The sequence below is a fragment of the Lactuca saligna genome, chromosome 2 (genome assembly GCF_052625555.1).
Source record: "Lactuca saligna cultivar CGN05327 chromosome 2, ASM5262555v1, whole genome shotgun sequence".
Classification (NCBI taxonomy): domain Eukaryota; kingdom Viridiplantae; phylum Streptophyta; class Magnoliopsida; order Asterales; family Asteraceae; genus Lactuca; species Lactuca saligna.
In genome coordinates, this window is record NC_136418.1 from 89,152,280 (window position 1) to 89,179,996 (window position 27,717).

The 27,717-nt window shown below is 36.8% G+C and overlaps 1 protein-coding gene across 2 annotated transcripts; it reads left to right on the forward strand.

Moving 5' to 3' along the window:
* The first annotated feature begins 23,581 nt into the window (after nucleotides 1-23,581).
* Nucleotides 23,582-27,475, forward strand: LOC145031142 (F-box family protein). Of its 2 annotated transcripts, none has more exons than XM_078979647.1 (2): nucleotides 23,582-26,109; nucleotides 26,545-26,873. In XM_078979647.1, exons 1-2 carry the CDS (start codon nucleotides 24,296-24,298, stop codon nucleotides 26,645-26,647), a joined length of 1,917 nt encoding a protein of 638 aa, XP_078835773.1. In that variant the 5' UTR covers nucleotides 23,582-24,295; the 3' UTR covers nucleotides 26,648-26,873. The 2 variants fall into 2 exon arrangements, with proteins under 2 accessions (XP_078835773.1, XP_078835775.1); XM_078979649.1 differs by lacking the exon at nucleotides 26,545-26,873 and adding an exon at nucleotides 27,040-27,475 and having other exon boundaries at nucleotides 23,583-26,109.
* Nucleotides 27,476-27,717: the final 242 nt, after the last annotated feature.

Consider the following 27,717-nt stretch of genomic DNA (forward strand, 5'->3'; position numbering starts at 1 on the left):
AATCAAATTGCTTAATAAACATTTTATAAAAATGAATGTTTTTATATAAAATATGGGAGGGAAGTTTATAAAGTTTAAAATTTAGGAGAGAGGAGGCCAAAATGCATGCAAAAACCGGCCATCACCTCTCCCCATGCCCTCTCTCTTCCCCAAAACACAATCATTAAGCTTAAACCCTTACTCCACCTCTTCCCTCTTCACTCTCTCACTTCACTCTCTTCACACACTTCACTCTCTTCTTCCCTCTCTCTAAACTCACGAAAATCCTCTCATTTCTCTGCAAAATTTCCAGATTTTGAATCCCTTGAAGTGTTCTTACTTCTCTCAAGATCAAAACCAAGGTAAACAACAACATCTTCTTCCATAGTTTCATGGTTAAACCTCTTTTTCTTCTTAGTCTTCTCTACTTTTCGGATTCTATGCCTTTCCATGGCTAGAAATCTTTATTCTCCCCTTGTGGTTTGTAGATTCTCACCATAACACAATGCATGTGTTAAAGATGGTGAAAATCCGGGATCAAACCCATGCAAGGAGTGGAAAAGAAGCACATATGATCATGTGACATCAAAACATAATATTTCATGTTCTTCTCCATTTCTTGTGTGTTCATGCATGAACGAAAGCATTAAACCATTTCTAGTACATCTTGGATGCTCATTCATTCCATGCATGTGTTAGAAATCGGGCCTTACCAAGGACATGCATGATGTTCTTATTGAAATACCCTAAAAATGCACACAAGCAAACATGCAATCTGCCAGATTATTTTGTTCGACTTTGAACAGTCATAACTCAGTCATTTTTTAACCAAATCATGATATTCTTTTTGTATTGGTTAGTTCCACGAGTTAACTTTCAAACCCAACTGGTCTTACTGTAAAATATTAAATATCCGATTTTTGGCAGATTTTACAAAAAGGTTGCGCATACAGCTCTTTTTCTGTGATCACTATTTTTATCTTGCTTAAACAATGGCCTTAAACCCAACCATAAATCTTAGGAAAAATACCTTAGAAACTTAACATATCTAGTGAGTTATGGTTGAAATTTCGTGGCTTAAAACCTCACTGAATGGGCTACAAAAATTCATGAACCTCAGCCACATCTACACTTCATGCATTATTGCATGCAACTTTTCTTAAATTGTTTGGAATCATTACCCTCATTTCTCTTCTGAATACCTTCTTAACATTTTTACTTTTGAAAGCCCTTGCATGCATGAGATAATCTGGAAAATTTCAAGAGCTTTTGTTATTTATTTGATTTATTAGAATTATTGCTAAAACCAAGGGTATAAATCATATAAAATACTTCCAGAGGTCAATAAATCCTAAATAAATTCATGGATGATACTTATGGGGAATAATGACCCCTCACCAAATTTCAGCAATTTTTGTTACTGTTTCATATGATTTCTAATTTTCTTTTATTTAGGACATGATAAATTACAAAACCACTTTTTAGGATGTGAAAATTGTATCTAACAATTTTCGCATACCTTACTTGTGATGGGTGACTCAAGAAAATAATTTCAAGATTTTTCATCATGTCTAGCTATTTTTCCCAATTTTTGGTAATTATAATGGCTTAAAAATGGGAAAAATAGTTCTGATTATCCAAAATTCATGAAAATTTGCCAGGATATCATATTATATAGTAGGAGGTTACATAAAAATTTTGAATATTTTTCTCCACTGTAAACTATTTTTCCCTTATTTTCTAAAGTTAATTGCACTAAAATTCACTTAAATATACATAAATACCCAAAACCAGTTTATACATTATGAAAACCACTTTTGATATTTTTCCCAAGATATTTATACTGTAAATGATGTTACAAAAATTTATGGTAATTTATTTTAACTGTTTAATAATATTTCTTTAATTAATGACTATTTAAAGGAATAAAACAAGGAAAAATACAAATAACCACTGAAAAATATATTTTATATTTTTCCCAGCCTATTTATGTATAGTAACAATTAAATAAAAAGTTTGGGTAATTTTGGAAACTGTTTACTATTTATTTCAATTTTTATTGAAATAAATGCTCAAAAATTATAAAATATAATTAAACAGCTTGGAAATCCATTTTTATAATTTTCCCAGCTTAGTATTGTGTATTAACAGTTAAATAAAAAGTTTGAGAATTTTTATCCCTCGAATGCTATTTTTCGTGAATTTATGTTGTTATTGAGACTTAAAATTTGGAAAATTAACCTTCCAAGGTTGTAATTAATCGCACGACTTGTAAAATTTCAATACATCAGAAAAAGTGTAACAAAATGATATAAATCCAATACTAAAACATAAATTGGCATTTCCCTATATGTAGAGTTTAGTATATTAGCATTAGATATCGACATGGAAACTCACTAGTGCGTGTGTTTGGTGTCGTAGGATCCCGGTAGTAAGACGTTGGTGCATCCCGAAGTACCGCTTGTGTCTACACAAAACATCGTGAGTATTCACGCACTCCCCTATTTTCAGTTTTATGTTTTGGGGTGGAAAAGCATGTCCAGAAAAACTATTGTTTGCGTGTTGTACTTAAATTGAATTGTATCAAACATGATTGCTATTGTATTGCTATGTTTCTTTATGTATGTCTATGCAACACGGAACATGAGAACTTATCGTACAAAGGCCCTTCCCTTATCTCTAACCATTAACTCTTTGAGCCAATGGTCGTTATGGATAGCGCTATTAGGAATTGACAACTCCTCACTCGCCCGAATCGCTGGAGTGCATGATACCATATTCATCTATGGAACGATAAGCATAGATCTCGATAGGGCTTCAGTCATAGGTTTGGTTGAGACTCATTGTTTGCTCATACACATACAAACGCGTTTCTCGTTATAGCAATAAACTTGTATTCATTAATAGCAATCAACTTGTTTATCATTGAAGCAATGTACTTGTATTTACGAAAAGCCTTATTGTACGCTCGATTTTATAAACTTGTGATACTCACCAACTATTTTCATAGTTGACGCTCGTTTTACATGCTTTTTCAGGAAATAATTAGTAAGTGGATGTAAAGATTCATCATCATAGAGCATGCTGCATCGTGTTGAAGCTATTATGAAGCTATATTTTGAACAATGTTATTTTGAAAAACTTGTATTTTGTTCTTTTGAAGCTATGGGTTGTAAACTTTTAAATACTGCTATGGTGATGTATCTTTATCTTTTGCAATGAAACCGTTATCGCTGTCATACCTTGCGTTTCCGCTTTAGCGGGGTGTGACACATAATTCATTTAATATTGATAAAACAACCATATTAATTATCCAATTCAAGTAAATACAAAATCCCAAGATCACAAATGTATAAACTCCGTGTGTGTGTACGAATCAAGCCAGCGCCTTCCCGCGGTCGTCGCTAGTACCTGAAACAATAACACCAAACACCGTAAGCACAAAGCTTAGTGAGTTCCCCAAAATACCACATATAACACATATTAGCCACTCGAGGGTATAACTATGTGGGTTCGTGCACCCAAACTCTGTGAACCCTCAGGTTCTAACTTTGTAAACATGCACAGCATAAATCACAAAGAATAATGCAGCGCGACACATAACACAAATATAACATACAAACACTGTATCACATAACTCTAGTTACCTACTCAAGGTAAAGTATAGTGACAAGACTCACCTCGCGTCTCGGTAAATCGTGAATCCTGAAATCACTAGTGCTCGATCCCCCGAGCTAAAGTCCTCCTAAATCACAATACATCTCTAATTAACACTTTCCCAACTAAGGTTGACTACTCTTTAACAAGTCAACTTAGGTCAACGGTCAACGGTCAACTTTGACCGGACTCGGTGAGTGCACAATAGCAGCTCGGCGAGTTTGAGCGTATACACTAATTTCCCTGAAATTCTTCCTTGACACGTCGAGTATCCTCCTAACTCGACGAGTTCCACCTGGCATGAGTTGTGGGGCCACCACAACTCAACTCGCCGAGTCTCAAGAACAACTCGGCGAGTCCAGCTTGACTCAGACCACCTGTCCACTCAGACTTCCCCCTGACTCACTGATTCAACCCTCCCCCAACTCGGCAACACCACTCGCTTTGTGGTCGGGCAACATTCATACTACTCGTCGAGTCTGTTCTTCGGACTCGGCGAGTCCGTGCCATGCAATGACTCAAACTTGCTCATAAGGTCAGATCCAGTCCATTAACCCATAGATCCAGTCCTTCCATGCATATTTAGCATGTAAAGTCACTATCTTGATGCACATACAATCTCTATATGACCATAAATGATGTTTTTTGTCTCAAATACTACCACCCAAGGTCATAAACTCCATTGCTATACATAAAGCTTGAAGAATGAGGCTCTCTGGACCTCTATGGATCTAGATCCAGAGCCTCAACACAAGAAGGGAACTATTTGGCATCAAATCATCCCATAAATTCCCATAAGAAACCCTAGATCCCATTATTCATCACAAAACAGAAAGTAATCCGAAATCATACCTCTAGATTAATGATCTAAGCTTCAAATCCACAGAATAGCAACCTCCTTTGCTTCCTCTTGCTTAGAATCTTCTCCTTCTTTGCTAAAAGACACACACAAGGGTCAAGAATGCTTCTTTTCTCTCTCAAAACGTTCAGGCACACAAGGGTTTCTCTCTAAGGGTTGGGTGAGCACAAACGACAGCCATAAGGCCCTTTAAATAGGCCGCAAACCCCGGAAATTAGGGTTTCACCACACAGCGTGGACTCGCCGAGTCCACTCTTGGACTCATCGAGTCCGGACGCGAACCCGTGCCCAAATCTGCGATCCTTCTCGGCGAGTCTGGCTCCAACTCACCGAGTCCACTCACAATTTCCATAAATAAATCCAAAATAAATACCTGAAAATTCCAGGCTGTTACAATTCTCCCCCACTAGAACTAGACTACGTCCTCGAAGTCTCACTCTGCAAATAACTCTGGATGCTGCTCTCGTATCTCACGCTCCGGTTCCCACGTCATCTCGGACCCCTTCCGATGCTGCCACTGAACCAAGACCAAAGGTACCTCCTTGTTCCTCAGAACCTTGATTTTCCGATCTCTGATGGCCACTGGTCTCTCAGCATAATTCAAGCTCGCATCCACCTGAATATCGTCTAATGGAACCACTATCAACTCATCGGCTATACACTTCCGCAATTGCAACACATGGAAAGTGTCGTGAATCTGCCCCAATTTTCCGGCAAATCCAAGCGATAGGCTACCCTACCTACCCTCGTGATTACCCGAAATGGCCCGATATATCGAGGCCCCAACTTGCCCCTCTTCCTGAATCGGATCACTCCCTTCCAAGGAAACACCTTCAGGAGCACAAAATCACCGACCTGGAACTCAAGTTCGGACCAGCGTTTGTCCGCATAACTCTTCTCTCGACTCTAAGCAGTCAGTAACCTCTATCTGACCTGCTGGATTTGCTCTATCGTCTGAAGCACTATCTCCGTATTGCCCATAACACGCTGTCCGACTTCTCCCCAGCAAATGGGGGTTCGACACTTTCTCCCGTACAACAGCTCAAAGGGTGGCATACCGATGCTCGAATGATGGCTGTTGTTGTAAGAAAACTCGGCCAACGACAAATACGTGTCCCAACTTCCCCCAAAATCCAATACACATGCTCGGAGCATGTCCTCGAGGGTCTGAATCGTCCACTCACTATGTCCGTCTGTCTGGGGGTGATATGTGGTACTAAAATGCAGCCTAGTACCCAACTCCTCGTGTATCTTCTTCCAGAACCTGGAAGTGAAACGCACGTCCCGGTCGGAGACAATCGAGATCGGCACCCCATGCCGAGTTACCACTTCCCTCACATATATCTCTACTAATTTCTCTGCGGAAGAACTCTCACTGATGGAAAGAAAGTGAGCGCTCTTCGTCAACCTATCCACAATCACCCAAATTGCATCAACTCCCCGAGCAGTCCTTGGCAGTTTAGTGATAAAATCCATAGTGATCTGTTCCCACTTCCATTCGGGAACCTCCAATGGCTGCAACTTACCATGCGGCCTCTGATGCTCGGCCTTAACCTTACGGCAGGTTAAGCACCTCTCGACGAACCACGCAATGTCTCTCTTCATACATGGCCACCAATACTCCTTCCTCAAATCCAAATACATCTTAGTGGCCCCGGGATGGATTGAGAATTTCGACCGATGAGCCTCTTCCATCAAAATGGCACGCGTACCTCCCACGAACGGTACCCAAATACGCCCCTGAAAAGTCATAAGCCCCCGACCATCAGTAACGAACTCCGATACCAATCCAACAACTCGCTCTCTCTTCTGGTTTTCCGACCTCACTGCCTCAGCTTGTGCTCCTCGAATGGTGTCCAACACCGGAGTCATCACGGTCAAATGCAAACGTACACCTCGCAACAAGGCACTCTCCGCCCGACGACTCAGGGCGTCGGCTACCACATTAGCCTTGCCCGGATGGTACAGGATCTCACAATCATAATCCTTAACCACATCCAACCACCTCCTCTGCCGCATATTTAGGTTGGGCTGATCCATCAAATACTTCAGACTCTTATGGTCCGTGTATATCGTACATCGAACCCCATACAAATTATGGCGCCAAATCTTGAGGGCGAACACCACTGCCCCCAACTCTAGGTCATGGGTGGGATACCTCGACTCATGAGGCTTCAACTGCCTCGATGCATACGCTATCACATGACCTCTCTGCATCAGTACCGCTCCTAATCCCAAAATCGATGCATCGCAGTATACAACAAAATCCTCCATTCCCTCCGGGAGGGCTAACACCGGGGCCTCGCATAACCTTTCGCGAAGCGTCTCAAAGGAAGCCTGTTGCTTGGGACCCCATGAAAAAGAAACACCCTCCCGGGTCAACTTAGTGAGTGGCACTGCGATCTTGGAGAAATCCCTGATAAATCTCTGATAATAACCGGCCAACCCTAGAAAACTCCTGATCTCGGAGGGTGACTTTGGAACTTCCCAACTCATAACTGCCTCCACTTTGGCCGGATCGACCAATATCCCATCCTAGTTAACAAGATGTCCAAGGAACTAGACCTCTCGCAACCAGAAGTCACACTTGGAGAATTTGGCATAAAGCCTCTCCGATCTCAGAACTCCAAGGATCTCCCTCAAATGCTCCTCATGCTGCTCCCTAGATCTCGAATATACCAAAATGTCATCAATAAATACGATCACCGACCGATCCAACATCGGCCTGCATACCCGGTTCATCATATCCATAAACATTGTCGGAGCATTGGTGAGCCCAAAAGGCATCACCACAAACTCATAATGCCCATAACGCATCCTAAACGCTGTCTTCTGGACGTCCTCATCTCGTACCCTCACCTGATGGTATCCAAACCTGTAATCGATCTTGGAGAACCAAGATGCTCCCTGCAACTGGTCGAACAAATCATCGATCCTCGGCAACGCGTAACGGTTCTTGACCGTTAGCTTGTTCAACTCTCGGTAATCAATACACATCCGATGTGAACCATCCTTCTTCTTTACAAACAGAATAGGCGCTCCCCACGGCGAGCTACTCGGCCGAATAAAACCTTTCCCCAGCAGCTCCTGAAGCTGCGAGGATAGCTCTTGCATCTCTGGAGGTGCAAGATGATAAGGCACCTTAGCAATAGGCGCGGCCCCCGGGACCAAATCAATACCGAACTCTACTTGCCTCACGGGAGGCACCCCCGGCAACTCCTCTGGAAAAACATCTGGAAACTCACGCACTATAGGAACCTCCTCCACCGACCTCGGCCTCCCGGAATCAACCCGCATATCTGACACGTACGCCACAAAACCCTTACAGCCCTGCTGTAAACACTGCCTCACCCTACGAGCCGAACAAAATGTTGATCCAGAATAGGTACCCTCGTCGTACACTGTAAGAACTCCCCCACTAGGGTCTCGTATGGTCACTAGCTGTCGCTCGCAGTCGATAACCGTACCGAACTTGCTCAACCAGTCCATGCCCACGATGACACAAACATCCCCCATGGCAATAGGAACCAAATCAATCGGGAAATCAACACCGAAAATCTCGAGTACGCACCCACGGATCACCTCTGTGGCATATATCGCCTTCTCGTCAGCTATAGAAACTCTTAGAGGCCGACTCAGCGCCTCGCGACTAATACTTATGTGCTGACTAAAAGTCAAAGATACAAAGGACTGACTCGCACCCGAGTCAAATAATACCAAGGCAGGTACAGAACTCACAAGAAAAGTAACTACGCATAACATAATATAAGCATAATATTTCAACATTATAATAAATATACGAAAGAATACATACCAGCCACGACATCGGGCGTTGCGTGGACCTCCTCCGCGGTCAACTGAAATGCTCTCCCACGTGCCCTCGGTGCCTCGGCCTTCACTGGCCCACTCCCGGTAGCTTTGATGGCGGCAGGGGCAGATCCCTGAGCTGATCCCCGCAACTGCGGACACTCCGCCTTCCGGTGTCCGGTCTGGTTGCAGTGAAAACATACTGCAAACCCCTTGGGGCAGTCCTTGGCCATATGCCCCTCCTTGCCACACTTGTAGCAAGATCCCGCTCTACACACCCAATCATGACCCTTGCCGCACTTTCCACAAATGCGGCCCTTCTGGCTCCCTGATTTGGGATCAGCGGGCTTGGCCCGCTTGGCTGTCAGCTGGAATTGTACCGGTCGTCGATCCCTCCCATAGGACTCAGCCTCTTCCCTAGCCTGGGTCTCCAGCTCAATCTCCCTCTTCCGGGCATTTGCCTGAAGCTCGGAAAATGTCCGGTATGAGGAGTTTGCCACGAACTCCCGAATGTCCTGTCTCAAAATACTCAAATATCGACTTATACGTGTCTGCTCAGTGGACACGTGCTCAGGGAAGAACATGGCCCTCTCGTGAAACATCCTGGTGATCACTGTAACAGACTCAGTACCCTGCTTGAGGGTCAGAAACTCCTGGGCCAACCGCTCCCGCTCCACATGGGGAACATACTCATCTCGGAACATGGCAGTGAACCTCTCCCAGGTCACTACCGCAAGCTCAGCAGGCGAAAAGTGTGTTGTGACAAACTTCCACCAGTCCTTCGCTCCCAAGCGAAGCTGGTTCAGCGCGAACCGTACTCTCAGATGCTCAGGATATGAGCAAGTGAAGAAACACCCCTCTATGTCAGAAATCCATCTCATGGCCGCCACCGAGTCCTGGGTCCCATCAAACTCCGGTGGTTTCGTGTTGCTGAACTCCCGGAACAGCAACGCGTCACCACCCTGCGGCCTAGCAGCAGCAACAGCTGCAGTGGCCGCCGCAACCGCAGCCTCAGAAAGAGAGGCATAACGCTCGTCGAAAGTCTCAATCAGTGCGGTCTTAATAGACCCGAACATCTCTGGTATCTCTGCTCTGATGACCGCAGCCACCTCCTCATGAATGATCTGTCAGATCTCCTCATCACTAGCCCTGACACCCTCCGGCATATGATGTGTCCTCACCATGATCAACCTCTGAAATACAACATACGATAAATTAGAATCCGCTCGAGCATACTCACACTCGACAACCCATCCCTCCTTGATTCTTGGTATTCCAAAGATTCTTATTTGGACCGTGCACCGCACCGGTGCTTTCAGTAGTACGGGCCCAATACTACTGTCCACATCGTCTCAGTACACACCCCAAATCCTCCTCTTCGGATCCCAAATTCCAAGTACTCTATCACTCTCTAACAGATCTCTCATAAGCTCCTCACTGCTACCTATTCGCTCTCAAGCATCTCTTAGCAGCTCACATCTCCCTAGGCTAAGGCATCACAAATCAGGGCACTCTAGTCCTAATAAGAATACCTAGCCTACTCTAACAAGAGAATAACCATAAACATATAATATAAGGGTATTTTGGGAAATCACCGTTCGGGCGTTGACTAATCGTACACACGTTTCTTCCTTGAATTTCTCTAAAAATCTTTTACTCTTAGAAAAGTTAAATTTTCTTTTGAAAATATTTTTTCCAAATCCTCAGTTTGAGTTCAAATACTCCCGAAGGTGTACCCGAATCCCTAAACCAAGGCTCTGATACCAAATTGTAACACCGTAAATCTCAAAACAAATTTTTTCAAATTTTCATAAAGCATAATTCATTTAATATTCATAAAACAACCATATTAATTATCCAATTCAAGTAAATACAAAATCCCAAGATCACAAATGTATAAACTCCGTGTGTGTGTACGAATCAAGCTGGCGTCTTCCCGTGGTCATCGCTAGTACCTGAAACAATAACATCAAACACTATAACCACAAAGCTTAGTGAGTTCTCCAAGATACCACATATAACACATATTAGCCACTCGAGGCTATAACTCTATGGGTCCGTGCACCCAAACTTTGTGAACCCTCAGGTTCTAACTCTGTAAACATGCACAGCATAAATCACAAAGAATAATGCAGCGCAACACATAACACAAATATAGCATACAAACACTGTATCACATAACTCTAGTTACCTACTCAAGGTAAAGTATAGTGACAAGACTCACCTCGCGTCTCGGTAAATCGTGAATCCTGAAATCACTAGTGCTCGATCCCCCGAGCTAAAGTCCTCCTAAATCACAATACATCTCTAATTAACACTTTCCCAACTAAGGTTGACTACTCTTTAACAAGTCAACTTAGGTCAACGGTCAACAGTCAACTTTGACTGGACTCGGCGAGTCCACAATAGCGACTCGGCTAGTCTGAGCGTATACACTGATTTCCCTGAAATTCTCCCTTGACACGTTGAGTATCCTCCTAACTCGACGAGTTCCACCTGGCATGAGTTGTGGGGCCACCACGACTCAACTCGCCGAGTCTCAAGAACAACTCGGCGAGTCCAGCTTGACTCAGACCACTGTCCACTCAGACTTCCCCCTGACTCACTGAGTCAACCCTCCCCCAACTCGGCAAGACCGCTCGCTGTGTGGTCGGGCAACATTCATACTACTCGCCGAGTCTGTTCTTCGGACTCGGTGAGTCCGTGCCATGCAATGACTCAAGCTTGCTCATAAGGTCAGATCCAGTGCATTAACCCATAGATCCAGTCCTTCCATGCATATTTAGCACGTAACGTCACTATCTTGATGCATATACAATCTCTATATGACCATAAATGATGTTTTTGTCTCAAATATTACCACCCAAGGTCATAAACTCCATTGCTATACATAAAGCTTGAAGAATGAGGCTCTCTGGACCTCTATGGATCCAGATCCAGAGCCTCAACACAAGAAGGGAACTATTTGGCATCAAATCATCCCATAAATGCCTATAAGAAACCCTAGATCCCATTATTCATCACAAAACAGTAAGTAATCCGAAATCATACCTCTTGATTGATGATCTAAGCTTCAAATCCACAGAATAGCAACCTCCTTTGCTTCCTCTTGCTTAGAATCTTCTCCTTCTTTGCTAAAACACACACACAAGGGTCAAGAATGCTTCCTTTCTCTCTCAAAATGTTCAGGCACACAAGGGTTTCTCTCTAAGGGTTGGGTGAGCACAAATGACGGCCATAAGGCCCTTTAAATAAGCCGCAAACCCCGAAAATTAGGGTTTCACCACACAGCGTGGACTCGCCGAGTCCACTCTTGGACTCGTCGAGTCCGGACGCGAACCCGTGCCCAAATCCGCGATCCTACTCCGCGAGTCTGGGCTCCAACTCGCCGAGTCCACTTACAATTTCCATAAATAAATCCAAAATAAATACCTGAAAATTTCGGGCTGTTACAATTTGACGGAATGATTTTATGATAGTTGAGAAAGAATCTTGAGTGTTCTTGAGGTTGGAAGTGAAAAAATGAGTTAAAAATGACTAAGTGTCATATTTATACCCTTTGGGGTTTACGACCGTAAACTCCATTTTTACGTCTGTAAACTCTAAACTTTTGGAGTTTCACGACTTACAGTATACGGCAAACACTAAAGTATACTTCCTTATTTCTGGTTAGCTTGACGAGTATAAAATAAAATACTCAAACATGCTTAAATCCGGCCAAAAATGTTTTGAGGTGAATTTGGCTAATTTTTAATGTGCTTGATTACAGAGTTTATTCAAATGAAAATTTTGGGTTGTCACATTAATCACCATATTGATTACTCATTATTTTTTGTTTCAGGTAATCAACTTCTTACTTTAACTATAACAACAGTTGTCCCATGCACCAAGCATGCACACTATGTTTACCTATGGTCCTTACTTTGTGAAATAGATCAATTGAACACATTTCCAATGATACTCATTTCACAACTCCTAGTCCTTATTGCAAGTGTAAGAATACAAAATTCTCACCACTACTAGAATATGTTAGATTCTAACATTTTATGCAATGGTCATTTCGTAATGTCATAGCGCCAAAGTCACCAAGAATTTGCCAATGAAATTACAAAGTGCTCTATTAGGGATTGTTACAAGGCAATTCCATAGATATTAAGTCTCACATTCAAAGTACATTCATTTGAACATCCTTCTTGCATAAAAGTTTCTAATCTAGACATAAATTCTTAACGTTCAACTCCCAATATGGAAACACTTCCATATTTTTCATATGATAACTCATTCTAAATAGTCTTATCTATTCATAATAATGTCAATATGATCCATCCATAACTATACTTTCCAACTGTCCACAAGCGACCAATCTTTGGCGAACCTTAGATTGTCCTTGACATTTGTTTAACTAATTTAGTCAAATCCGGTTCTAGTCCTTTTTCCCTCTTAATGCCCTAAGCATTTGGAAAATTTTAGAAAGGTCAAATATTACAGCAAATGCAATCGATCCTCTATTTGAAGCGGACAAGACACGATTCATAATGAAAAACGTGATACTTTATAAGTTCCTTACTATAATATTGCCATAATATTTCTATTTGCCATGTTCATACAATTCGAACTATAAAGAGGGATGCCGTAATCATAATCGAATTTTGAGAATGCAATTAATATATATCCTTGACTAAGTTTGATTAAAATTTCTCGATATAAGCTTTTAGATTGGAAACGAAGTATAACATTCTCTCCCTTAATTATAGCAAAAACAACCCCTGCAACTTCGCAAAGTGAAACTTTCATTTTCTATAATTAATATTGCTAACGTGCAACACTTCAACTAATAATCATGCTCCCACTAACATGATGATTATATCTATTCCAACATAACATTTATGCTCCCACTAGCTTTGAAACATATTCAGAAATCAGCTAAACTTCTAAGAAAACAATACTTATTGAATTTCAAAGTTCATTTTCCTAATACGATATGCTTCGATAAGCTTTTATCTGAGCATCTCAAACTCATACACTTTTCCTTAGACAACTCACATGTGTCTAAACTAATTTGGAACTTATATTACTAAGTCCCAAATGTTCAGACTAATCGCCAAATCTCACAATTCGAACTACGAAGAGGGATGTCGTAATCATAATCGAATTTGAGAATGCAATCTACACAATTGCTATCTTCTTAAAATCTCTCTTAGTGAAAGCGTTTCCTCACAATCATTTTCATGAAGGAGAGAAGCCTTATGACACTTAGATTTTATAGTGTATGTGTTCCTATCCATGTGAATTTGCCATAACCATAATCATAAGATAATATTTGTGACAAATCCAAACTCTTATGGACTGAACTTGTTCATTCTTGATTTCTTGCCATCAAGGGTCCCACCATTGCTTCCAATTTATTTAGTAGCTCACCTATACAAGTCAATGTACTTTCATTGAACAAGGTGTTTGCCTTATGCAGTCTATTGAGAACTCGTAGAACTCATATGCATAATCAACTCAATTGGATTGGCACAAAAACAAGAATATGTCAACACGATAGGTTACAAACCTCAAGTCGTGTGCTAGTGTTTAATAATATGTTTACTCTTGATTAGTTCTTGAAACCTTTCAAGATCATTTAGACTCCCACTGACCTCTTGACATATAAGATTCTCTTATCAAGAAAACATTTCTTGACGAACAAATATTCAAGAGTTAGTACGGATTCTTATCAAGACAAACACTACAAACAATTGGTATTAGTTGGTCTTTGTCTTATCCAAGACATCATAATTTACCAATGTCAAATGTGCAAGAGTAAGAAAAATAATTTTCTACTTCATATTTGATGAGTGTGTTAGAACTTTTTAAGATGTGTCACTCAATTCACAATCTTGGAGTATGACTCTAAGACTTGATTTTCAAACGAAGTATGACTCATCCTTTTGATTTAACCATTTCAACAATTTCCGATTCCTCTTCTTAGCCATACTAGTGCACTAAGATGTCCTTAGAGGATTAATTGTGATATGATTTCATAATCAACAGACGATCATAAAACACGATACAAAAGTACTCTCCCTTCTTCGTAGTTTGTAGAAACTTTTACCTTTCTGCCTATTTGATTCTTCTTACTAGTTCTGCCACACATTGAAACTTTTCAATGATTCAGAATCACACTTGATCTTGTAAGCATAACCACATTTACTAGACTTTTAGTAAATCATCACAAATAATTTTATCGTTCTTTGCGGGGGACTTGACCAGTGCACAACATTGTGTACCAGTTCTCCTAGTCCTTTAGTTGACTCTTTGTCAAGGAATTAGTCATAATTTTCCAAATATGAAGGTTCTCATTCATCATACAGTACAAGTTGTATGATTCCAAGTTTTTGTCCAATTGAAACTCGGGTGACAAGAATCTTTCCCTATTTGGTAAATTCTCGACATTATCACAATTAACATAACTAAGAATCACATCCATTTCAACATTGCTAAAACTAGAAATACACAAACTTCAATTTTTCATACATGTCATTGCAAGGAAATATATAAATAAGACAAAACCAAAATTTATTTATTTATAAAATCTGCGGAAAAACTTGTCCTTACAATGCAAATCAAATGAAAACTACGCTATTACATATTCCTAAACAATCTATCATAACTCTAAGTAGCATCTCCAAAAATCCGATCATCGAATCATGCGATCGAAATCCATTTCTTCGCGATCATACTCAACTCACTTCTTCCTTTAAGCTTCCTCTCTTTTCTTCAATCCTACAAAAACATCAAAATGCAATCTTCTCACACCATGTATTAAGAATCAAAAAATAGGAACTTATAGAGTTAGTTAATGGATTTTACCTAAAGTAGAGCCATACGTCTTGACTCTCCCATCTCTTAGATTTCTCAGGTAGTCAAGACAGCTTCGTCTCCAATGCCCCTTCTCTTGGCAATAAAATCAAATTGACTCTTTTGGAACAGCACACGGAACTACCTCAAACTTTTCCTTTCTCTTATGGTCAAACTTTTCGACCATGGCATGCCTTTCGTTGTCATTGCCTATGTCCATAGAGGTATGGATGGCAGATCTACCAATCAACATTGCTTCTCCAATGCGCCAAATCATTGTTGATTTAGCAGCAACAAGCAAATAGGTGAGATCGATGAGGGTCACGTCGTGATTTATCATATAGTACTCTCTTACGAACTCACTATATGAGTTAGGAAGCGATTGAAGAACCTAGTCAATAGCCAACTTCTCACAGACAATGACTCCTAACATTCTTAACCTGTCAATGTGCGACTTCATCTTTAAGACGTGTGCACACACTGACTTTCCTTCTTTATGTTTACTTGCCAAAACGGCTTGAGTGAGCTTGAACTTTTCAAGCCTTCAAACTTGTGGATCAGGGAGAACAATAGGAGGAGGTGGAGGAAGTGAAGAATCGTGAAATATCATCTTCATGTGGAAAGCTTGTTCCAAGGGATTTAGGAAGACCATAGTTAGAATCTAACATCTACAAAACGGGAGAAAATTCAAGTTAGTTGATAACAGTCCTTGATATGACACCGAAATGAAATACTAAGGCTAAGGCCCAACACAATATTCTACAATTTGGAAGAGGGATATCGTAATCCAAATTGCAGAACATTTGAAGGTAAATGAATGACGATTCACTAATTTTCCATCATAAAAAATGAAAAAGAGATTAAGTTTTAAATGTATTGAAAACTCCTAGATCTTTTGCGATTCATTGAACTTTTCAATGACATGTTTAAATCTCGATATGCCCCTCGTTTTGTGACTGGGATGCTGAGGATCACAAAACAGGTTGTGAATAACCATGCAAATATACATGGTGCCCCTAATATTGCAGTCACCTAATCGACGTGTCGGTTAGCCACACAAGCTCCATCGATCTATGACAAACATCGAGTCACCCTTTTCCACCTTTGCTTAGAACCCAATTAGTGTGCCGGTTAACCACACACGCTCCACTAATCTCTTAGCAAGGGTACAAAGTGTAATTTCATGGAATTGCATCAAATTCACTTTTGCCTAAAGTAACTAATATTAGGAATTTTGTAAAAACATTTAGTTACTTTATAATTCATTATACTTTTAATGAGGAAAGGGTTTGCCCTATCCTACCCGTTCGGCTAACGACCCTCCACCAATCAAGGAAGCGGTAGGTGAGAGTGGACACCTATTAAACGGCCATTTTATAGGCCATAACCTTATACCTCCCCCCCCCCCTCTCTTATAGATCGGCTTGGTGAATGAGGCCTACTAACGGTAAGAATAGCATCTTTACTCATACATATATAATATTAGACTTTTAATTTTATATATAGTATAAGGGTGTGTTTTACACTTTTAAAATACTAGGTGGTCTAATTTAATAAAATTATACTTTTAAATTAATTAAATCTAAACCATATCATTATAAATTTATTAACTCTCTTTTAATTATACATTTAGTTAACTTAATAAAACCATAAGGATGTAATTTGAAATTTTTCAAACAACTAGAGTTTTAGAATTTAATATTTCAAAAATTAAACTTTTAATCAAAAATTTAAATTCCAAAACTTGAGGGCAAGTTTTGAGCTTTTCAAAACACATAGGATCAAACATTTTAATTTAATGATTATCTAAATTTGACCTATTTTATTTTATTCACAAGATAATTCATCAAATAATCAAATTTTATCATATTAGGAATTTATTATTTAATTAATTGGTAATTATCTTTTGATTTGGTAATGATAATCACATAATAATAATAATAATCGAATTTTATTAGTCAAAAAACGGTTTTGGTAATTATCATTCAGCAAAACAGCAAGAAATCCCGATTTTCCCTCTGTCTGACTCCTCGACTCGCCGAGTCACTAACTGGACTCGCCGAGTACAGCAAGTGACTCGCCGATTCAGGTCGGGCAGAGGGCAGAAAAATGATTTTAAGCAAGATGAACATACGAGACATCAATACAATAGAAACCAATCAAGGCTCTGATACCACTAATGAGTTTTATATAAAAGAACATCCTATGTTCTCATGCAAACCCTAAAGCTTGGATCTAGGTTTCTCTATCGTACATGCAATTCATCCAAGACTTAAGAACCTTATATCGAGCATACATAGTTCGGAATTATCATATAAAGAACAGATCAAGATGATTACCTTTTCAAGAATGGCTTGAATCTCTTCAAGAATGCTTGAATCTTCTTTCCTTGGAGCTTAGAGTCACAAATGTCACTCATCTAATGGCTTACAAACACCACAAGCAAGAGGATGATATTGGAGAAAGGGGAGGAACACCAAAAACGTCCTAGGTCTGCTAGAGAGTGCTTAGCCACGTTTTTAGGAACCCTAGGGGTCCTTTTATACTTGTGTGGGCTGCTAGGGTTTCAGGAGAAACCCTAATTCTCTACTTAGGCCTTAAGCAACCCATAGGCTCCGGCCTTGGACGAATTCTAATGGGTTTCCCCATAGAAATTGTCCACTCCAACCTCTATGGAGTCCATTTGCCCATTTATGTAACTATCTTATAATTACAATATTAGTCCCCTTTATTTAATTAATCTCCTTTAGCCACCAAATTAATTCTTGACTAATATTAATTAAACTATATGATTTCTCTTTTAATATATTATTCTCATAATATATTAATAAATCATAATAACATCCTTCTTCATAAATCATCCTATCTAGTTTCTTTGGTGAAGGCAACCCAAAAGGACTATGCACAACCAGGTCAAATACTTACCAAATATAGTTACGTGCTTAAATACTAATCCAACAAATGGAAGGTAAAGTACAAATTGCACCCTAACAGATAGGCATACTAATAAGCAGTAACAATAAAGTGGTAATCCTGCGATTCCATGATTGTCCTCAAAAGATGATACATTTGACTCTTAGTTCCCTGACAATACACATGATTTTAAAAACGTCAACATAATGTTGATGAGTTCATAGGTTTGTAGTGTTTGTATCGAAAGTACTTTTCATACTAAAAGCATTTTGTTTTATCGTATATAAGTATTTCTAACTTACATAAATTTGTGTGTTTTTTTATCAAAAACTAGAATTTTACTGTAAATAAGTAATTTTTCAGCTTATATAATTATTTGCTTTTAGGCGTGTTTATCAATGTTACCATAAGTTCCTATAATCGAGTTGTTGAGGAGTTGTTTCCCCTCGTGACGCTTCATAGAGCATCGTAGTGTTTAGACAGTTATTACCCACTTGATCATCGAAGTTGTAGCTAACAACTATAGGTGGAGATGTTGTCTTATATAGATTTATACATAACTCTCCTGATCACTTAAGATTAACGATTATAAGTCAGGGGCTTTGTTAAGTATTACACTTATGTGATGAATGTGTCACATGTAAACCATTGAGTGAATAACACTAAAAGTTGTGGCCCTAACTTTATAAGTTCAAGTTATTAGGCCAATGTTCGTGTCGTATAATTATAATAATGTTTTATAATTATTTTGTTTGACTGTTTCGTAGAATTTAACGGGAAAACGTAACGGTAAGGTATACTATTTATCTTTATTATATGGGAAGAATAACGATAGGGTATAATATTTATCTTTATTATACGGATATGGTAACAAGAGTGTATAATATAATTATATATTATATGGGTAGAGTAACGACAATATAATTTTAATATGTTATATAAATACGCCGGTTTTTACCGACGGATAATATAACGAATAATAATGATTGTAGTTTATAATAAACGATATTTAATAAATCAAGTTTATATAAACAACATATTATTTTAAATATCTATTCTCCCCTGAAAATTGTAAGAGGGTGGAAATTGGCCTCAAAGTTCTCCATACGTGCTTTAAACCACAATAGCTACTGCCAGAAAATTGGTCGGAGGATTAAGGATTGCTCAGGGGAGGAGGAGGGGGATCTCAAAAGCGATATATATATATATATATATATATATATATATATATATATATATATATATATATATATATATATATATATATATATATATATATATATATATATATAGAGAGAGAGAGAGAGATATGAGGAAATTGTTATGTAAAATGACCAAAATCCATCACTTATTTATAGGAGGCTACAACTCCCCTTTTAACATGTATTTTTCATTCTTTAACAAAATCATATATCTCGCATATGAGCTCCGTTTTCGATGTTCTTTATATCATCAGTGTCATATCGACAAGTACTACAATTTTCCTTTAGACTTCAATAGCTAATTCACACTCTATTTTTTATTTTTTATTTGTGAGGGGTATACTATAAAAGATTTTGCGAAATTCACAACTCTTTCATGCGAACTCCGTTCTCGACATTCTTTATATCTACGGATTTGTATGTACGAGTACGACAATTATCTTTTACATTGTTTTGGCTAAAACTTAATTGATTTTCTTTTAACTTTTTATGACACACACTTTTGTGTCGGGTAGAGTGCGAAACTTAAAAAAATCATAACTTACTCAGAAGAAGTTAGATTTTTGCGTTCTTTATATTTTTTAAATCGTGTTGACGGATACTTTCGGATTATGTTATTATTTATACAAAATAATATAAAATTTGTGTGCCTAAATTTTTAGTTTTTAGATGATTCGACTTATTTTTCTTATATATAGGAATGTATAATGTTGTATTTTAATTATAATTTGACAAATATTACAAATTAAACCTATTACTTTTGATTTTCATCATGTTTACGAGTGACGATCGTTGACTTGATTTGGCTGTTGTCACAAAACACTCCCCTTGCTAGCTTGGATCACCTTCTTCTTTAAAAAACCTTGAAAAACTAAGAATACTCATTAACACACCACGAACATACACACACACATACTAAGGTTTCTCTCAAAGGGATAGAGGCTCGAGACCTTGGGTTTTGCACCTAACCGCCACCGCATCATGGCCATTACATGATCGACTCGTGGTGGGAACAAATGCATGTCTCTTCAAATAACGTGGTCGCGTTGTGGTGTGGTCACCATGTCGCACTCAACCTAAAGACCTTAAATTTTAAAGATTTGAAATAAATAAATTCGAAGAGCAATACCTGAAAGTAGATGTTACACACACACACTCTCTCTCTCTCTCTTATATATATATATATATATATATATATATATATATATATATATATATATATATATATATATATATATATATCCCTAGACACACACACACTCTCTCTCTCTCTCTCTCTCTCTATATATATATATATATATATATATATATATATATATATATATATATATATATATATATATATATATCCCTAGATATCTAACCTAATTTCTCACTTATAACAACAAATTATTTTGCATTTAAAATATCATTCATTGTATGTGTTCATAAAAACTTGGTTGTAACTACATACACATAAAATTATCCGTTAGGTGGCTAGTTTCAAGGTGGGTTTGATTTCAGGCAGGTTACAATTTCAGTTTTTTGAGGTTGGTTTTGATTCCATGTTTTTGAATTAGATTTTTGAGTTGTGTTTTGATTTCAGGCTTCCAAGTTGAGTTTTAACTTTATGTTTCTAAGGTGCGTTTCAAATTCTTTTTTAGGTGAATTTGATTTTAAGTTTCCAAAGAAAGAACATATATAAAGTTTTAAGTTTCTTATTTTTGTTTTGCCCTTTACAACCTATTGTAGTCTCTTACCACGTTTCTTTACCTATGAGACTTTCTAAATTAGATCGTGAATTTCTTATTATGTTAAATTAGACCCCAAACTTTCATTTTTTTTTTATTAAAACTATGTTTTTTTTATGTTTTCAAATGTTTTTATCTTTTTTAGTCGAAACAAATCTTGGTTTTAAGTTTTTTTCGTAATCTATTGTATTTTTTCATTATTTTATTTATTCTCGTTTTTTCATCCAATTGATAATATTTTGTTTTGATATTTTTCAAAAAATGTAATGTATATGAATATATTAAAGTATATTACAACTATAGACTTTAATATTTTTTATAGTGTTATATTTTTTTTTTATAAGTTTAGTTATTTATAGTTTTTCTAATGTGATCTTTTTTTAATACAAGTAAATGGAAAAATTTTAACTTCAAGAGAATAAAAAAATATAAAAACAAAAAATTAGAAGATATATATATATATATATATATATATATATATATATATATATATATATATATATATATATATATATATATATATATATATAGGTTCAGGTTCATTTGAAACCATTCTAATTTTGTGAGACCGTGAGACCAAATTTAAAAATAATTTTAAAATGGAAAATAAATGAAAAAATTCAAAAATTCTTTTTTTTTAAATATTATTTTCGGAACTTGAATTAACTAAAAAAAATTAAAAAAAAAATCTCGTTTTTTTTAAAATACGTGAAATATTCTAAATAGAATATTACACTGACATATTCTAAAAAATAACTTTAAAATGCAAAATAAATGGAAAAAACTAAAAATTCTTTTTTTAAATATTATTTTCAGAACTTGAATTAACTAAAAAAAATAAAAATAAAAATCCTATTTTTTATTTAAATACGTGAAATATTCTAAATAGAATATTACACTGTATATATTCTAAAAATAATTTTAAAATGCAAAATAAATGGAAAAATCAAAAAAATCTTTTTTTAAATATTATTTTCGGAACTTGAATTAACTAAAAAAAAAATTTTAAATTAAAAAAAAATAAAAAAATACGTCTCACGGTCTCACAAAATTAGGCCGTTTCAAATGAATCTAACCATATATATATATATATATATATATATATATATATATATATATATATATATATATATATATATATATATATATATATATATATATATATATATATGGCTCAAATAAGTAATAAATAAATTTACATATAAATACTTATATAATTATTATTTTCGCTATAAACTTAATGTATACATGACTAAATAAAAACATAAATATAAAAATAAAATAAAATAACTTAAAACTAATTGTTTTCTTTATATTTGTTCACTCTTTTGAATTTATAAATCTTTTTCATTTACTTGAAAAAAAAAAAAAAAAAAAAAAAAAAAAAAAAAAAAAAAAAAAAAAAAAAAACCGTTAGAAACACCATAAATAACCTAAATTATAAAAAATAGAAAAAAAAAATGGCCAAATTTATAATATACTCTAACATATTTATATACTTTATATTTTTTTAGAAGGTCAAAATTTGATATCAAATTGATAAAAATTAAAACAAATACGAAAACAATTGTAACAAATTAGGAAAAAAAATTTAAAATGAAGTTTAGTTTGACAAAAAAAAGTTGGAACTAAAGAAACTTAAAAAAATTATTGTTATATATATATATATATATATATATATATATATATATATATATATATATATATATATATATATATATATATATATATATTGTCTAACTTAGTATGATTAGAATAGAGTTCATGGTCTAATTTAAGATGTTAAGTAGTTTACGGAATTTGATAATCGGTTAGGCCCGACGATGTGCTTAGGATAAAGAGGGGAAAAAAAAAAGTTTCATCGTGAAACACAATACCGTGGATGAGGGAAAAAAAATAAGGAGTGTTTATCCCTTATTTTCTCTCTTTGTGTGATTGGTCACTACTTTTTTATTTTTTTTCTTTCATTTTTTAATATTTATTAAATTATATACCTATTAAAAATTATAAAAAATATATCAATATTCATGGTTTTTAATTTCCTACAAAATGAATATAATATTTGTATGAAAAATATATAATTTAAAAAAAAAAAACGTGAAAGATTCTTCCCATAGACACTAAGTTTTTGTTATGGAAAGAAAAGTAAAGAAATACTAACGTAACAGACAAAAAATATCTCACACACATTTTCGGGTCTTATTGTAAGGGGCAAAAACGAGGCAATTCAGACTTTATGGTCTAATTTAACCTTATCACATTTTAAATAGTTTTGATACTTCGAAAGTGAGATAAGTCAAAATCCAAACATCTAAGATTAGAAATATATTAATTTTTCTGAAATTCTCTTGCTAAATAAACGAAGTGACCACTTAGTAAAATCTCTCTATTTTAATAGTAAATAATTCTCCACTTCAATAATAAAAACACTATGTAAAAGATTAAATTTATATAACTTAAAGAAAAAAAAAATTACAACATAGTAAGAAGGTAAGAATTGTATTCTATTGTGGAAATATGAGATGGGATTTAAGATTTTACTTGTAGTGGGTGGGTGCTTGTGTTTTAGGACTTTTTGGCGTCTAGGGAATTGTCTTCTACGCACCCAGCTTCAACATTGGCTGCTGTTGTGTGGCTCATTTCACAAAAGAAAGCATTAGATGATTGATAATTCCTATGCTTAGTTTTGTCTCCTTTCAATATACACACAGTGGCACACCTTTTTCTGCTCATCTTGCTTAGTCTTCTTCTTCTTCTTCTTCTACACTCGCATCCGTCAAGGTCACCTTTTGAGTTAATATTCTTGATTCAGTTGCCAGAATTGAAGAAGTATTTGAAGCAAATTCATACGATCTCAGTTCAAACTGTTTGTACCAAGCTAAGGTGACTTCAAAATTGACCAATCTTTCTTTCTCCAGATGCAAAGTTTCAAGAATCTTAAGCAAACCCTTTTGATTTCTCTTGAATTTATTTGTACCCATGATTCTCTTTTTCAAGGAAGATGCCAATTGACCATTCCTTCTCTCTCTAGACACCAAAATTTGAGAATTTAAAGCATACCCATTTGATTTCTGTTAAAAAAGATGCTATCTTGATAGATTGGTTTCCAATTTGAGCCCTTTTTCCTCAAAAGTACCAATTCATAGCCATTAGTAATCAGAATTTTGGGGAACATGAATTGAAGCTTCATGGATGCTCGTTCTGCTGTATATCTCTAAATTCTCTGTAAATTATACTGTTTTTTTAGTTTGATGAACAAATTCTTGTTGATATAGTGATAGGTATAGATCAATTTGATTCTTAGAATGTTGTTTCACAATAATACATGCGGGTCAAAACTGCTTCTAGCTTTACCCGATGATATCTTCGCGGTTGTAACTCGATCTCTCACACCCAGAGACGTGTTTAACCTCTCCATCTGTTGCCGGAGTCTGTATGCTCTTGCGAGTTCCGATAAAGTATGGTTAACACAATGCGAATTGCTTGGTGTGATCCCCCATCGAGATCTTATCGAGTGGCGAAAAGGGGTTAATTCCTACAAATCCCTTTGTAGGTTTCTCATAAATGTTCAACCAATAATCGGGATTTGGGTTCACCAAAATCCCGAACTAGGAAATGTCGTTTACGTCATGCCTGGTTTTATCTCCGTTGTCGGATGTCGAATCATCCCCCAAGAGCTCGGACCTTTAGGAATCGAAGAAGGCCCGATTTTATGGTCACCTGTATTTGAAATCCTCGGGAATGTCGATGGATCATCTGTGTTTCTTCTTCACGGAAGAGAGCGGGAAAACAATTATATATATCCAGGCTCCATGAAAACTGTAGACAGAAACTGTAATGTGTTATTGCTTGAAGTTGAACCTCGACTGCAGAAAGACGGAGGTAAATTATTCCATAGCAAGAGCTTTGCTGGAAACACAGTCGATAAGGAGTTTTCAAGAAAGATTTGTCCATCTGAACGTGGGGTTTCCAAATCCCAAAGGTTTCATGGACAAAAGCCACCTGTCCCATTCAGTAAATTAGCATTTGGTGACAGAAGGAAGCTAATTGAAATCGTTACAAGTCAAATTCGAGTCAAAGTGCCACAATCAGCAGAAGGGTTTTCATTTCCATGCTCAGAATCTGAAGATTTTAGTAGATTAACTGAAAGGCGATCAAGGGTAATGCAAATGTATAGTGATAACGGGTTGGATCCAGATCCAACCCAATCAGATTTGGGTGAAGTTAGAAAGTTTCTTGATCGATCTACCGGGTCTACCCGTGCTCAATTTCATCGAGACATATATCGGACGCAGAGTTCAAAAAAGAAATCACTCGTGGGGTATTTCCGTGATAGTTTCAAACACATCATTGGGAAATCAAGCTCCATCAATGGCAGCCATGAACATTCGAAAAGCTCCGAGAACAATAAACAAGTGCAATTTCAAGAATTTTTGAGATCTGGAGAGACAATAGGACTCACATTACATGCTTCAACAGCGCGACTATCGTCTTATCGTGCATGGCCAAACATGCACGATAGCCGATTCGCGCTGTACAAGCTGCCCCAACACGAGCCCGTGGCTGGTCAAGAGCACGCGGGCTTATGGGGCGGCACTTTCGGATGGCCGCCTGGGCGGCCATCCGAAAACAAGCCAGGAAAAGCTTTGTTTTTCCTGTTGCTTTCATATGAAGAATCACAAGGGACACGTAGTCTCATTGGGACAAAAATCTTGGAAGGAACTCATTATGTTTTGCACCCGAATGGGTCGCCTATGTTTATAGTGAACATTGATGAGCCTTCGGTTGAGCCATTCCCATGGGAGAGTGATGGGGAGTCCAATTTTCTTGATTTGAAAGAGGCATTTAGCGGTGAAGGGATTGCGAATGGATACGGGTTTAGGTATCCGGGGTCTAAACCGGGGTCGTTGTTTGTGTTTGAAGATGGGATGCTTGTGTTCATGTGGAAGGAGTCTCGGGCTGTGTTGACTTTGCAGAGGGTCAATTTGCAAGACCTTTTGAAGAAAGGCGAAAGGGTGCCTCCTCTTCCACCTATTGCCAACTTTTCGTATTTGACCAAGTCGTATTCGAATGTGTATGCGGGATTCTCAAACGCCCCGAATCACGCGTCTTCACCAAGGTATGGATTTTATCTCTTTCACCTCTTTTTATGTGTTTTTGTTCATTGGCTTTAAATGTGATATGATATGTGATGATTCAAAACATACTGAAATTCTATCAAGTTGTCTTTCATAAGCTATCTTTGAAAGATATATTTGTTTGGATGTGTGTTAGGACGTAATGGGTATGAAGTAGGCTTTTGTAACGAAGAGTAGGATGCTTGTTATAGTAAACAAGGGTAGATTTGGAATTACAAGGAAGACAAAAGTTATGGTTAGAGTAGTCTCTACATTCTTGCCCTATTGGTAGGGAGATGAGAATTCATAAGTGAGGTCTCAAGTACACTGTGAGTGGTTGTGGGACCGATTGGTGGGGGATGCTCACGGATGGCATCAACCCTTTTGAAAGATGTTAAGGGAGTTTTTCTTATGTCACTTTCTTTCTATTGGTTTAGGGGCTTTTTCGAGGAAGGGGCACAAGAGGATGGAGTTGAAGAAAGGAGAGAAGTTGTATTTACCCGAAACTCAGTGTCGGGGATCCGTATTAGAAGGGGATAGGAGTTGAGAATTCTTCAATGTTATATTTATGTGCCAAGTTATATGTAATAAAAAGTTTTTCAATGCATATCTTACATGTTGGTTACTTAGAAAGCTTGGCAAACAGTTAAACCTAGGGTTAAATGCAAGAAATAGCAATGTACGTTCATTTATTTGTGTATCATAGTATCCTATTACAGGATTTTGTTATTAATCTATTTTATATCAATACATTGTACTTTGAAAACCCTACTCTATTATAGAACTGCACATTCTGTTTTTCTTTTCTTTTCATATTGGAGCATTATGCTTTGAAAGTCTATCCAATTAACAAATCATTGAAAGTACATTTCTGTTTCTTGTATTTTACTCTTTTAGATTATAATGGTGATCCCGTGTGTACATTTTGGCAGGTAGGATCGTTCATAAGACCGATGTTGCCAGTGAACCATGTGGACACCATTGTGATGATGCTCGATCTTCTTTCCACATGGGTAGATTTTAAGGTGACCTTGTATGTATGTGTTGCATGAAGCATACTTATATATATATATATATATATATATATATATATATATATATATATATATATATATATATATATATATATATATAGCATTGAAACTATACGATATGTGACCTGATCATATGGTCCATTGATCTGAAAAATCCAAATAAACCCGAATCTTTCTATGATTATATTTTGTAGCTAAATATTGCAAGGGAACTCTTGATTCTTGCTTTGTAGTATTGTTGTATATTGTAAGAAGATCATGATCATGGTCCATTGGTGGCTTTCTATGTCAAACTGGCAATCTGTTTGTGCTTAAAAGGCCATCTTTTTAACAACATTTGTCTATGATTCTGCTGTTTGCTTTTACGCCTCTGGGCAAACACATGTCACTTAGGCATGAAGGCAATTCGGTTTAACTTGGATTTTGTCTAAAAATGAGTGGAACTGGAAATATTCGATATCTAGCCACAAAAAACCTTTTCTGGTTTTCTGGTTTCTGGGATGAGTTGGATGTGTTATCATTTTTCTTTGTTTTTTGTGTCTTCGGTTGCATAAAGATAAAATTTGAAATCGGGTA

Bases quoted from the DNA above. Each gene is read 5' to 3' on its own strand.
- LOC145031142 (XM_078979647.1), top strand. From the start codon at position 24,296: ATGTTGTTTCACAATAATACATGCGGGTCAAAACTGCTTCTAGCTTTA. The intron at 26,110-26,544 runs GTATGGATTTTA...CTATTGGTTTAG, and splicing joins AATCACGCGTCTTCACCAAG to GGGCTTTTTCGAGGAAGGGG.